The sequence below is a fragment of the Fukomys damarensis genome, unplaced genomic scaffold (genome assembly GCF_012274545.1).
Source record: "Fukomys damarensis isolate Sample0158 unplaced genomic scaffold, DMR_v1.0_HiC HiC_scaffold_35, whole genome shotgun sequence".
In the NCBI taxonomy this organism is placed as follows: Eukaryota; Metazoa; Chordata; class Mammalia; order Rodentia; family Bathyergidae; genus Fukomys; species Fukomys damarensis.
The window spans coordinates 18783729-18798864 of NW_022900947.1; the positions used below are offsets into that span (position 1 = coordinate 18783729).

The 15136-nt window shown below is 45.2% G+C and overlaps 1 protein-coding gene across 1 annotated transcript; it reads left to right on the top strand.

Annotated features, from left to right (window-relative positions):
* Window position 1: 1 nt before the first annotated feature.
* Window positions 2-10015, top strand: Smim20 (small integral membrane protein 20; the record flags this gene model as incomplete). The annotated part of the gene is made up of 3 exons (XM_010608491.1): window positions 2-86; window positions 8554-8610; window positions 9351-10015. Coding segments are annotated over 3 exons (180 nt in total), but the record flags the coding sequence as incomplete, so codon positions are not given.
* Between the last annotated feature and the right edge of the window lie 5121 nt (window positions 10016-15136).

Genomic DNA, 15136 nt, shown 5'->3' on the forward strand with positions numbered 1-15136 from the left:
GCTCATTTTCGGCGGCTTCTTCTCCTTGGTCGGCGCCGCCTTCTACCCCATCTACTTCCGGCCCCTAATGAGGCTGGAGGAGTACCGTGAGTGACCTCTAATCCCGCGCGGTGGCCTGGCCCCAGGAACTGCCCCCCTTCAGCCCCCATCCGGTCAGTTCCACGTGGTGCCGTGGAAAAACTGGGCACAGGAGTCAGGCAGAGCTAGGTTCGAATTCTACCGTGTCCGTCATCTTTCTGATCGCGGACCAGAGGCCCACCCTCTCTGGCCCTTAGAGTTCCCATCGGTAAATACCAGTGTCTGCACCGTCAATAATAAAACGGGAGCCCCTTGAGCGCCTCGGAGGTAGCGGTGTATATGAAAGCAGTCTGCACATACTGGGTCGACACTTAAATACTAACTCACACATAGTTAATATGAGCACTTATGCATCAGGTTAGGCTTAAATTGGATCCGTTAATTAGCACAACCTCCCCTTTAGGTAGATGTTAGAACCCATTTTAGAGATGGGGAACTGAGCCTCCAAGATCCCATCACTTTGCCCAAGGTCACACAGCTGGTTAAGGGGCAAGGCAGATATTCCTGTGAGCCACTGTCTCCAGAGCTTCCAACATCATAGTGATCTAGGGGAAGGTAGATGAAGCCCAGATCATCCTGAGCTGAAAGCTGTTTTTATTGCGCTTCATTTCCACTCCCAAAGATGTTTGAGTGGAAATATTTCAAACTGAAACTGTTAACCTGGGTTTTTCAGTTTTTCCTCAAATCGTTTATCAGATTCTGCTGGTTTCTTTCATTTGAAGCCGGTTGCTCATATGACAATGGTGAATATCCTGGGAGTAATTTTCCTCCTTAATCATTCAAGTCCTATCATTTTAAAAGCCAAACTCGCCTTCCTTGAGACCTATACTTCAGCAAGTATTAGCACTTTGATACATCTGAAACCATCTGTCAGAGAGAAAATATTAGGCATTAGAGACTCATTTTGTTCTCCAAGAAACCTGAATCATCTTAAAGATGGAAGAGGGCCAACCCTGCCCCTGGAGGATATTGGCTGAGGCTGAAAGCTTGGTGCTTTGAAGGCAAAAGCTCCATGTAAATGCTCTGTCCATTCTGAAAGCTACGTTTGGTTTCTGGAGGTGGAGCTTTTAAATACACACTTAGATTTCCTTGTATCTTTTCATCAGCCAAGGCAGAAATGGCCTCGGTCCATCCCTCTTTCCAGCCTGTCTGCACTTGCCATGCCATGTGTGGGGGTGAAGGTGAGGCTATGAGGTCTGTTTCCATCATTTTCCTGGCTGATTGTGTTCTAGGCTATTTTACTGTGGCCTCTAGAGCTGAACTTGGAACAAAGGATCTGCTTTGGGCCCTGCTGGAAACTTGTCAGTTCTGAAGTCCTAGCAGTGGTTCTCAGGTAGGAATGGTTTTGTCCCCAGGGGACATTTGGCTGAAACTGGAGATATTTTTGCTTATCACAGGAAGGGGAGAGAAAGGAAGATAACTGCACTACTGGTATCTTCTGGATAGAGGCCAGAATAAACCTTACAGAACAGTCTGCCATGCACAGAATTACCTAGCTTCACATGTTGGTCGAGAACCTCACCCTGATCAGATGACCATGGTGTGGGTCTGTGTCATGTGTCCCCCTATAGTAGCCTCCAAGGGACACTGCAAAATCTTTGGTTGTCTGATTTGCTTGAGACAGAAAAATCAGGCCTTTGGAGTGAATGTTTTCATGAGTGTAACCATAATAGCTGCATTTTAAACTGGAAGGCAGTGTTTGCCTGGCTCACTTTTCTGGTTCCATTTTGATTAATTTAGCCAGTTTATATCTGAGAATCATAACTGATCCTTTAGGCAGGTAAGTAATGCTAAACAGCTCGTATTTATTGAAAGCTGTATCTGGTAGTCTTCCTAGCACTTCAAATACTATATTAAGCATTTAGTATCAATAATACGTCTGTAGCTGCTGAAAAATCATTCCCATTTCATATGTGGGCAAATTGTAGAGAAGTAACTTGCAAACAGTCCCACAGTTGATGAGTCACAGCCTGGGATTTGAGCTGGTGCCTCTAATCCCTAAGCCGTGACATACCACACTGCTCAGCCTGCCCAAGGAAAGGCAATGAGGCAGGTAAAGGTCCTTCCGATATCTTGAGAGGTGAATGACTAAGGTGAGTTGCTTTAATTCTGAGAGCTGCTGTTTCGTCCTCCGCAGCACTGGATTTTATTGGACTGGATTGGCAAGGTTTGGAGTAAATTAAAGGAGGGAGTGGTTGTGGCCACTCCCATGACAGCCTTTTTATGGCATCCCATAAAAATATTGAATAAGTAAGGAGCCACAGGGCAGGGAAGTGAGAGGAGAGATTCAGGCAGTGCACAGATCTAGGGCTGGCTGGGCTGGCCCTCAATGGGGTCCGTGATCAGGTCAGGGAGTCCCACTTTGTGGAAGGAGCTTCACTTCATTTCAACTAGCATTTGTTTGGCTGCTTTGTTTAGAACCTGGAGTTTAGCAGTCACTCTGAACCCGAGTCTATTAGGTGCTGGGTGTCCCTGACCAGGCAAAATGGTCAGAGGTCCTTTCCATTGCGCTCCTGTCCTAACCACATACATCGTCCATACTCTTTTAGCCCTGCCTGTGTTTACCACTCCCCAAATCAGCTGGAACCACCACTATTTATATATAGTCTCTGTTTCTATTCTCTCACATTCTCCTTCCTTGCCTCCTTTTTCCCTTGTCTCCCCCACCTCTTCCCTCACTCCTTTGCAGTACTAGGGATTGAACCCATGGTCTTTGCACTGAGATATGTCCTGGCCCTTTTTATTTTTTATGTTGAGACAGGGTCTTGCTGTGTTGCCCAGGCTGGGTTGCAACTTGAGATCCTCTTGTCTCAGCCTCCCAGAGTGCTGGTATCACCGGTGTACACCACCACACCCAGCTTTTACACACATTCTTACCCATCTTTCTTGCCTCTCACCCTTTTCTAATTCCCTTTTATTCCCCTCCCTGAAATATGTCTGTTAATGTTTCTTTGGTGAGAATTTTTCATTGGAAACCTCTGTTTTGATTTGTTAGGAAATGTATCCCTTTCTCCCCATCTTTGGCTGTGGCTGTTGAAAAGCCTGCTAACCCTCCGTTTATTCTTCGGATTTGACCATCTTGCTTGCATTATTGACATACTCCAGAACATCACTGCTCTTTGAGAAGTGGAGAATTACTGAAGTGTGTTCATCGGGAGTGCAGGGTAATGAGCTTCACTCTGCAAAGGAGGGGATGCTGGCATTGTCCTCTCCCCAGCAGGCCAGGTTCGGGATGGCTGTTTGCCTGGCCTAAGCTAGAGTGGTGGGAGGAACTGCATTTCAGAGCCCAGGTGAATTCTGCAGGGGTTTGATGCTTATGAGCCCCAATGGCAAGGAAGAGAGAGGAGGAGAAGGGCACCCGGCTTCCTGAGTCCCACAGCTGGGGAGATGGGGTGCTTCTCACTACTGGACACATTGGGGTGAGAGGACAGTTCGCATCTGGACAGCTGGAGTTTTGGGTAGGGACTTCCCAGAGGCATTGGGATCAGCAGGCTGGAGCTGTGTGTGCAGGAGTCAGTGTAGTGGTTCTGGGTGCCCAGGCCATGCCCAGAGCTGGGGAGGGCCAGGCAGGCATGTGCAGCTGTAGCTAGACAGAGGGCCCTGAGCTCCAGCAGGGAGGTCTGAAGACTGGACTGCAGGTACAGCCCACGCGACAATGCATCGTGAAAGGATGGTAAGGAGGGTAGGTGAAAATATCCACTGGAGTTAGAAAAAACAAACAAACCGTACAAAATACTGATAATTTTGTTAATGCGTTTCATGGTTTGGACATGGGCAAAAAGCAAGGTATAGCAGATTAAAGAGTAAACAGAAAGCCTGTTATATTGAAGATCTGAAGATGTTGGAGCTGTTGGAGAGAACAGCAAAGCAGTATCTCCAGAGGATAGGGGGTCTAGGGAGCCTATGTTTACTTCCTGAGTAGCTGGGAGAGCCAGGAGAGTCCAAATGACACAGGAGCCTCGGCACAGGGAGAGGAAGACCTTGGGCCCGGGGCAAGGGGCTTCTGCCTGCCTCAGAGTGGATGCAGCTGAAGGTAGGTTTGAAGTTGGCAAGTTGTGGTACTTCAGGTGATGGTGCACAGGAGGTGAGATTGCGAGGAGTTTGGCACCCTCAGGTCCTCCTTGGGCTGCTTCCCGTGTGAACTCCACGTTTGTTCTTCTGCCCTTGTCCTTCAGCTGCCCTTCCTCAGCCTCTCCTGTGGCTCCCCACTCTAACTGATGGTCCTTGGGCTCATTTTCTTGGAAGGGCAGGGCAGAAAGGCCAGTCCCTGACATAAGGATGACGAGGAAAAAGATTTGAGCTGGAGGCTGGCCCTCAGCCTGGGTGTGAGGAATCTGGGGAGGTAGGTCCCAAGGTCTCTGGAGTAAGCCACCAGGCAGCAGAAAAGAGGCAGCTCTTTGGGTAAAGCAGAGGCAGGAGGTCTGTGATTGCTACGCCCGTGGTGGCTGGCCTTGGGTTTCAGGTCCAGGGCTACAGTTTTACGATGCTTCTGGAGGAAGCCTTGGGCACTGCTTTTCGATGGTCATCCCAGTCCCATGGCACAGTGTGGCTTGTGTGAGGGGGCACGGCCAGGAAGCGTACAGACGACTGTAACCGGGACCCTGAGGTGTCTTTGTAGCCTAGAACTGAGGGTAATCCTGAATACACCTTTTTCAAATAACTTGTGATTTGAGGCCATTTGGTCCCCTTCAGCGAGCTGCTTCACGAGGGCTGTGGGGTGTGTGGCTTCTCCTGAACCTCTGGTTCACATGCTGTGGTGGCTGTTAGGTCACCTCTGCTCTGTTTACGTTTGTGTTTTAGTGGTATGTTTTTTTTTCTTCTCAGCCTCTGGTTCACATACCCTGTTAGAACCATTTGGTTCCCTCAGTCACCTGGATCACACTTGCTGTTGTGGCTGTTTGGATCCTGTCTGCCTCTGGTTCACTTTCTTATGGTGTTGTTTCTTCCCAGCCTCTGGCTCATAGCTCCTTCAGTGGCCACTTGGTTTCCCTCAGCTGGCTGAGTCACAGCTGCTGTTGGAACTTTTTGTCAGGCAGCTGGTTCACTTGTGTGTGGTCCTCTTCAGAGGCCCTGGCTTATACCTGTCGCGGTTCTGTGGTTCACACGTGCCACCAGGGCTGCCTTGTTCAGAATTCCCCTATAGGTGAACCAGTAAGTTTCCAGCCAAGAGCAGCAAAAATGGGAGCAGAAATACCTTCCTCTAAAAATTTGTATTTGCTGTCATAAAAAGATACTTTGAAGTAGTGATGGACAGTCACACTGTTGGACTTCCTTATGTGTATGTTTAACAGTCGCTTTTTTTTTTTTTTTTTTTGGTGCTGGGGATCAAACTCAGGACCTTGAACTTTCAAGGCAAGTGGTAGAACCACTGAGCTAAATCTCCAGCCCTAGTCGCTTATTTTTTTATAAGGAAAAATACAAAATGACAGAAAAGAATGATATCATAAATTCTTTTATATCCCTGGATTTTCTATCAACTGGATTTACCAGTTGTTAACATTCGCCACGTTTGCCCTGTCACCCATAGATGAGAGAGACGCATATACACATAAGCAGTTATACTTACACGTGTAAGCTGAAGATGGGGGAGCTTTCATTCCTGAATTTCCCAGGAACAAGGGCATTCTCTTCCTTAATTTTTGGGTGGTATCGGGGATCAAACTTAGGACTTTGCACGTGTGAGGCAGGTGCAGTGGCGCTGGGCTAAGTCCCCAGCCCACCTTTCATATTTATAACACGGTCAGCCAGCCTAGGAAATTTAACGCTAATACAATGCTGTGTACAGTCTGTGGACAGTCTGTTCACATTTTGCCGTTTGTCCCAGGAACGTTGAGATGTGAGCTGCTTTTATTTCGGCTATTCACCGGCAGGAGCAGGTGGAGGAGGTGGACTCCCGAGGTCCTGCTTGCACTGGTTTCATCTGCTTGTGTACTTTGGGTTCCTACCTGCTGCTCCTCTGCAAGACGGGAGGGCGCTTAGCCACGCGGCCTCTTTTTGTGGTTGCCATTGTTACAGTAAAAAGTCAGTCCCTGCATTCATTTCCTAATATGGACATTTACTATAAGGATATGTTTGCATTTTCAAAGACTTAAATTATGAAGTCGATTCTTTTACTTCCATACAAGAATCAGTCCTCCTGCATGTATTACCAGCTTTAATAATATACCTTACCTTGGCCCTTTGACTAGAGATAATGACTCTGAATTAAAATCACAAATCAAACCACTGCCTTAGCACCAGGGGGCACAGTCGGGCTTGCTGAGACACTGGAGTAGGGATTGTCTCATCCAGGGTGCCATGGTTGAGTTTTAATCATTTCACCTCCCCGCTAGAAATGTGCTCACGAATGAAGTCGGCAATTAACTTGTGCATTCACACAGTTAACCCCCCGGCTCTGCCACTGCCTTCTCCCTGAGGTTTATGTACATTCTCTGTTTCTCTGGTGATAGCAAAATACTGTGGAAACTTGTCAGCCTGGATATACTTGCTAAATCCTGAGAGATGACTTCTCTTTTCCTTCCAGTATATTCTGCATTCACAAATAAAGTGTCCTTGTGTGGTATCGTGAATTTACATAATACTGCCTTGGCCTGAGTATTTATAAAGCCTTAATGGATTAAAGAACCAGCGAATGTAGATAGGCCAGCTAATACCTCATTTTCACTTGGTAGGAACTGGTTCAAGTTGCCTGTCCAAGCCATGCTGTAGAGGCAGTTGCAGGAGTACAAGGATTATAAAGAGATTATGGTCTATTTGAGACAAATCCCCAGCCTCTCTCCAACCTCATTAGCAATTAGCAAGAAAGTGTGAAGACAGGGATTCCTTTCTTGCCCTGGGTTCTCCGTTGCATCATGAGAGGTCAGAACACAATTAGGTGTTCTGTGCCTGTGCCCCAAGTCAGCTTCCTCCCGTGCCTGGCAGCTTGCCGGGCGCCTTGGCTGTGCAGTGCCTGTCTCAGAGAGCGTGTTCCGTACAGCAGGGTGACTCAGCTTAACACCACACGTCTAGAAATCCTTTCTGATAATTAGTTTTCAAAATTGTCTCTCCCTACTTTCATAATATCAGAGAATAGACCTTTCAGGTGTGGAAGATTGTATTTATTTTGGCTCCTGGCAAGACGGAGAGCGTCTTTTCACCAGTTGCCATTTTCTGAGCGTGTTGGAGACATCCGTACTTTGAGACCTATGTAGCGACAGTGTGTAAGGCTCGCTCCCGCAAGCACTCACCGTCTCCAGAAATGGGAACCCTTTTGTGTTGAACTATTGGGGAAAATGTAGCCCCCGAGAGGCTCCGCACTGTGCCCTTGAGTTGGAAGAAGGCTTTCGGCGTGTAGGGCAGGTGTAGTGTCTGGGTCCAGAGGGTCTTGGTTGCTTTTCACCTGCTTCAATCAGAGGGCTGCAGTGAGACCTCAGGCCACTGGCTAGGATTGGCCTCGTTGATTTATACCCCCCTCAGGATTCCCACAATCTCTATGCCCTGTGTTTTATTTGCCAAGCAAAACTTAACTGTCAAGTGGGCCATTTCGGATTGACTTTCTGTCACATTGCTAGAGAAGCAAGTGCAGTGAATATTAGGGTTAGCAAAACCTTTAGGCTTGTGTAACTTTATGAGAATCCAGAGGCCAAAGTAAGCAGCCTAATATTAAACAAGAGCTAAACGTGGATTTAAAGAAACATTGTCAGTCTGATTACAATATTTAATTACTCTAGGAATAACTATCCTTTGGCTCCAGGTCTTTCTTCTGAAAAGTGCCATTTGTCAGGAGACTTAAAATAATAAGTCTTCGTTGCCACAAGCCTCAGGATTGTTCTCAGCCTCTTAGAAAGATGTGTCAGAGGGCTTGAAGCCCACAGTCATAAAACGCCCAGTTTCCCTTGGCCTGGCCTGCTGGACATCTCCAAAGAGCCTGGTGCAGCCGCTGGCGCTGCAATGTGCTTGCTAATTGGCACGGCACCTGCAGTCAATTAGGGAAGCTTCAATTATCCAAACCAAAGCCACCCACCCAAAGATTAATTTTCTGCTCTATTTCCTATCAAAAACATAGCATCTTTAGCTCTGAGTCTAGTCCTTCAGTGCGGTGCATTTCAGACACATGAACCACATCGTTTCCTTGCTAATTGTGCTTGTTCCTTCATGTCAGCAGCCTTCCGCTCATAATATCATGCCCACCAGTTCTTTCAAAATTGTTGTTTTTCTGTTGTTTTGTTGCCTTTCCAAAATGCTGAGATCACAGGAAAAAGATGTTAGTTGGGAGCTTTTCTTTTGAAGTGTGGTTTTCTTTCTTTTCTTGAATACCCCCAATCTTTTTGCATTACAGGATCTAACTTTCACAAACTAAAAGCTTTGAATAATGGCATTGCTCAATTTAAAACACTCATAAATACTGTTTCTAACTGTCCCCTGCCACTGGCGCATCTAACTGCAAAGATTTTGCTTTCCTCCATTCTAAAGAGTAATTGTTCTTTTGTTTCTCAGAGAAGGAACAAGCCATCAATCGGGCTGGGATTGTCCAAGAAGATGTGCAGCCACCAGGTAAACTTAAAGAAAATCAAAACTGAACCTGGTTTGTACGGTTGTGTGATTTGTATGTGTGATTTGCTGTGGAGAGAGGGACAATGCTTAGAAATGTGCTTTTGCTATGTATTTTGCAGTAGTTGCCATTTTATAGGTACCATCCAAGAGTTCATTTTTGTATTTCAGTACGAAAGTACTCTCAACTAGTACTTTCTGCAAGTTTGCTGGATTCCTCTGTAACACCTGATAAATGGGCATAAAAATGTAACCAGTGTACAGTTAGATATGAAGGGTGAATGGCTGTTTTGCATACTTATTTTTTAAGCACCCACTTAAACAATACCCTCATGGGAAAATAGTATTTACTTGTGAGCTGTTTTAATTGATGTGAGATTCAGCCTTCTACAAAAGCTCAAAAAGCTCTCTTTATGGGTGAATGCGTAGTTCCTTTAAGATGATCCAAGTTGGCCCAGAATAAGAGGTTTCCAGGTTATTAACCCAAACTCTTGGAATCCGTGGCAACATTCTTTTCTATTTATTTATTTTCTAACTAGGCCAGATACATATCTTCCTGCTATGGGCAGTTTCTGAGCCATTAAAAAGTCCCTCAGCTGCCATGGCTTCCTGGCCCGTTCATTCCAGCGTTCCGCAGCCACATGGAAATCAAACAACTCAATTCCAGTGTCATTTTGTTTGGGGTTGGGGGGAGTTAGGGAATTTCAAAATGAACCCTGTTTTATTCATGTTTCTTTCCATAGGGTTAAAAGTGTGGTCCGATCCGTTTGGCAGGAAATGAGAAGGCTGTCACCATCTCTGATTACTCAAGTTGACATCTTCATGCTTTCGACTCTGCTTTGAACACAATAAATCACTTCACTAAGGAGGGGTGACTGGAGAAGAAAACCCTGTAATGCCGTCAATAAGAGTAATTGTCATGAAAGACTATGTACCAGGATTAGTATTTCCCCTGGAACACACCACACCATTAGGAAGGCTTGCATGATTTGGTTGACTTTCCAGAAATGAAGCTATCTTGCGGGGCTGTTTGTAGGAGATCTGTTTATTATTCAGTCTTTATCACCTCCCGAGCTGTGATAGGAATACAAGCAACCCGTGGGCTCGAGGAAGTGCAGCCCATTCCACCTTCCAAATAGCAGATTTCAGTGAAGAACCACCATGCTGAGCTGCCTCCTAGGGCTCTTTGAAAATATTCAAGTTGATAAAGCTCTTTGTGGACAAGGTACTTTGTGCTATTTAAGAATAAACAGTTCGGCTGAACCATCTCCTGTTGAAGATTGCTCCATGCTGGAAAATAAATAAATATAAAGCAGGTCAAACCACAGGAGTGCCTGTGCATAGTACACATCAGTGGTGAGTCAACAGAAGTTGAAAATATGTCTATTAAAATGATTTATTTTTATTTTGCCACTGTTTACTTTTTTTGTAAATCTTTTTTTGTTAAAGTAGGTGGATTATAGAAGCAGCAAGTACTATTGGACTAGATTATATTTGACTATTATTTGTGTAGTATACATGTGTGTATAAGTAAACACCTTGAAGGTGAATGGTACATTTGTTGAGACACATATTTTTTGAATGCCGGTTCTCTCCCAGATACCTTACCAGGTGCTACAAAGATGAGTGCGAATTCTTTTTCTTTCCTTCTTTTCTCCATCCCCCTCTCCTCCCTCCTTTCTTTCCTTCTTTCCTTCCTCCTCTGTCCCTTCCTCCCTTCCTTTGTTGTTTTTTTCCTTCCTTTCTCTTCTTTAACTTTCCGATTCTGTCATGTCCTGTCCTATGCTTGACCCAAGCCCCTTACTAGTATATGCTTCTGAAAAGACACTTTTTCCATTTTATGGCAGAGTGTCATGCATATTGCTCTCCTGAGCTGCTTGATGACATAACAGTGATTTTATTGCTAGGCGCTTAGCATTTTCTTAATATACAACTGGCCCAATTATGTAATTACTGTCAAAAAGAAGTAAGATTGATAGTTCTGAAACCAAAGTCATCATTTTTGGTAAGCATTCCCTAACATTTAATTGACTTACAGCTAATCTAGTAGAGGAAGTTGACTAATTAGGGATGCATTTGCTCCACTGTTTGCCTTGGAGGGGGCACCCAGAAGTTATGTAACTTAGAAGCCAGACTTCCACAGATGTTTAACTGAGCTGTCTTTATGAGTGAGGCAAGTGTGTGGCACTGTCTGCTTTGGAAGAGGTCCATGCTAAAGTGACTGCATCTGTGTGTCTGAGTTCCTCGGGGCCTTGCTTGGCTGTCTCTAAGCGAACAGGCACAGCTTGGTCTCCAGGGCGGGGTCTTTGTCCCATCTCCACCTCTTCGCTGTCTTTCCTGTTCATGGCTTTCCTCTTTGTAACGCGGTCACACTCATGTTGTCAGACAGGTAACGTAAGACTGCGGTCTGCTGTTGACAGAGCGGAGTGGTGAGAGATGCTGTCTTAGGGATTGACTGAGGGCCTTGTGGCTCACCTGTGAGTCCCCATGGACCCCTGGGGTAATAATAGAAGCGCTTGAAAGGGGATCTTAGCCAGGAGCTTCAGGGAACAGTTAGAACGTCGGTTAGGTTTATTGACTTCTAATTTGATGACTTTGAAGACAGACACAGCGTTTCCCAAGTGTATGGATCACAGAGCATTTTCCACAGTTGACTCTTTGAGATTGGTGGCATCTTTTGGGGGAGTCTTTTAGGCAGTTGTTCTTGAACTTTTTGGGCTGAAGTCAACTTTATACTCTTGAAAATTTCCAAGAACTCCACCATGATTCTGTTGATGTAGGCTATTCTATTGAGAGATACTAACTGTATTAGAAATGTAAACAAAACTAAAAAATTGTACCATTTAAGAATATCAATAACCCATAGAAGTTAATTGGACATATTTTTATGTGAAAAATTGTCGATAAAAAAATAATTTGCAAACCTCTTTGATGCCTGGCTTAAGACAGCTGAGTTTGCACATCTGGTCTGCATTGGGTCTGTAGTGATATCTCTTCAGAGCTTCTGGAAAACAATCTACATACTCATATAAGTAGTATTGTAAAAAATAGTTTTGACCACACATACCCCAGAAAATGTTCCAGAGACCTGTAGAAATTACTGGACCATACTTTGCCCAGTTTCGACCCCTTTTGGATTTCGCCAGGCCTTTTGATATTTATGTGGCTGGATTACACTAACTCCCTGAAAGTTACTTTTAGTGAGCCATGTTTTAGCACGTCATGTTAAAGGAAGTTTATAAGGGGAGGGGAGGAACTCATGGCATTTCTTACTGTTATTGAAAAAAAATTCTGATTCTTCATTTTCATTGCCAAATGGTGTATTCTTTAGGGAGACCTAGATTGACATTTTAAGATTCCAGAACCAGATACAGCAATTTCGCTAAACAGTTGATACTTTTATCCTGGGAACACTGCACCTTGATTCCCTCTTTGGATCAGCTGACAGGAAGCTCAACAAACACATTTGTGTTCTAGCTTTTTAAAAGTGCCTGTGGCCTTGTGGAACGTTTGTGGGCCTTTGTGTTCATTTCATGTTTCCCCTTCATTTTCCTTCCTGTTTTCTCTTCAGTTTTCTGTCTCCTATGTTAGACCCTTGGTTTCTAAGTGAAGCAGGGCATAACACATAGGCCGGTGAAGAAGCCCTTTAGTGGGGAGAGATGAAACAAATTTGCAAACAAAATTAAAATAACACAGACTATTACTAGACCTTTAAAGAGGTAGCAGACGCTGAGCTCGGACAGATACGGACCCCTGTGCCCCTCCTGTGGGCCATGTCTGCCCTGGCCCTGGCTAAACCTCCCCCTTGGTGCTCCTCCTCCTGCTGGCTTGAAGGACCCTTAGGGATGAATCACTGAGGGAAGGGAACGGTGGGTAGGCGGTGGGTGGGGCTGTGACACCCTTCTGAAATGACAAGCTGCTGGGTTTTCACTCCCTGTAGGAGGAGACATGAAGATATTTAAGCAGAAAGCTCCCAGAAAACTTGAAAAAGCCAGAACACTCTCTGGAGCAGCTCTAATCCTAAGTGGTCAGAGCAGCTGAGGCTGTCTCCTGTCCCCAGTGAGGTCTCTACAGAAACGAAGAACATTTAGAAACTTTCCAGTCTGATAAAAGCCAGGGCTTGCATTTTGCTTATGTCTTGAGATTTCCAGTACAATTATATTTTATTACAGTGGTCTGCCCTACACTGGCAATTAGGAGTAAACGGGGAGTGGGTTTGGGCCTGCAAGGTGGATCTAGGCACTGAGCTGGGCTGTGATGGGAGAGGCTGATCCCCAGCCAGCCATTCTGGGGTGGAGAAGAGCTCTGGATTGCATCAGCAGATGCCCTGGGCAGGGTCCCACAGACAGGACAGGCGCATTCACCCTGCCTCAGGGACTTGGCTCACACCTGCTGAAGGCAGCATGGCCTTATGCGGCTGATGCTGTCTGTTGGTAACGTGTGCGCAGCTCATTAGCATCTCCCGTGTGCTGGGAGGCAGGCTGACACCTGGATAGGCTGCCTCTGCATGTGCTGACTGGGCTCTGCAGGCCAGGGGCCAGGGGCCGGGGTCCTTCGGCCTTCGTCCTTCATCTGTCTCTTTTTCCCGAAGCTGGGAATCTCAGCTGGGATCTCAGTCTCTTCCACTGATTAGGGGAGGTGAGAGCTCACCACTCCCCAGTGGGCCTGGGGACCCTTGATATAGAGACTGCAAAGCGGTCTCTTCTTCCTAGTGTGGCCCTGTTGCCACTAGTAGCTGAAATAAGATTAAAAACAAAAATGCTTGCCTACTATTTTTTTTGGTTGCAAGTGACAGAAAACCAAACCCCAAATGTAAATGAACACTCTGGAGCCACAGTCGTTTTTTATTGGCCCAAACATTTGTAAGTGTAAAAAATAACTGTAACAATATCCGTTAAATGGTCACATATTTTAACTTCCTCACCTGGGATTTTTCTGAGATACATAATTGAAAGTACTTTTTTGGAAAAGCTGTATATACAAAGATGTTCACAGGATTCTCACAGAACTTTGGAAACAATTTGAGAACTCCTAAATTTGTTTGACAGCCATCAGACTCATTTTGTAGTGCTTAAATTTTACTTTTTAAATCTATGTTTTAATGAGTATGCATTCCTTATAATGATGTGTGTACGTAACAGCCATTCTTGTGTGTGTGCTGTACAGTGTTAAAGATCTTGAAACTGCCACCTACTGGCCATTAACTCTACCAGTTAATGGCCATTGACGCAGCCACTTATTAAATGTTTACTGTGTACCTGAAAATCAACAAAGAAGTAAGGGTAAGTATGCCCGGAGACCTCAAAAAAGAGCCCTGCTGGGTGTGCTAGACAGGGTAGCGACGGCGTTTTCCTGTCCTGATGAACATCTGCTGCCCCTTTACCCAACATCTTATCCTCTCTCATGACACCATCTCCTCCCATCCCCATGCCTGCTTTTGCTCCCATTCTGTCTGCTGCGGGTGAGCTGATTTTATCCCATGCTCCAAGAGGAGGTCCGTGTTGGTTCTGGCCACAGAGACTGGATCCAGGATGGCCAGGTATTTGTCTTTTGGTTTGTGTGATAAGCTTACACGAGGGTCGTATCAGGCGGGAAGCTACTGGCAGCCATCTTGACCTCATGAGGACAGAGCCAGTCTGAGACCACACCGGAAGTAGGAGGGATCAGCCGGAGATAGAAGCCAGGTCCTGATGATATCGTTCAAACCTCCTGGATTCACTTGTGTCTGAAGCAGTAATATCTCTGTTTTAGTAAGGTAAAGTCCCTTTTTGTGTCAATTTAGGTTTGGTCCTTGTCACTTGCAATCCGTCTAGTCGATGTGGTATATCAATTTTATATCTTATTTTAATCTTTTTTTCTGAAATGTATTCCATGCATCATTTCCATTTTAAATAAAAGATGTTACATGATTTACCCTGTTCTTATCCCTCAGGCTTAATGTTACTGTACAGTTGTGCCTGGGCGGCTGATAGTGTGGGTCAGTTACCTGTTCCTTCTGTTGGGGGACATGGAGCACCCCTGAGATTTCTGGCTTTTCTGTTTTTTTTTAATCTCTGCTCTGCCTCTCAGCTGTAGGGAGCAGGTTCCAACTTCCTCTGTGATCTGTAGTGAGACCGGAAAGCAGTTAGCCCAGAGGCTGGAATCTGGCAAGAAATGAAAGCAGATGCCTTTAGTGTGGGATTAGAGGCTCTGGTGTGGATAAATCACAGTGGCTTTGTGATGTGTTGGCTGCCCGAAGGCTTTTTGGTATTTGCTTTCTGTTTCTGCATTGTTCTGAATAAATGAGGTTTCCTGATGTTTCTGTTGGTTGAGGTTTTTTTTAATAAGATTTCACACTAAAGAATTCTGCAGTGGGAGCAAAAGAGCCAGAGTTGAAATATCTTATAATTTAGCAAAATTATTTAGTTTTCTTCAAAGAAGGAACAGTAACCCACAGCAGTAGTCTGAACCTCAGGCTGACTTTCACCTTATTTTTCTTCTTTTCTAAAATAGCCTTTTGTTTTTTCCCCCTCCAATAACATACATTGTC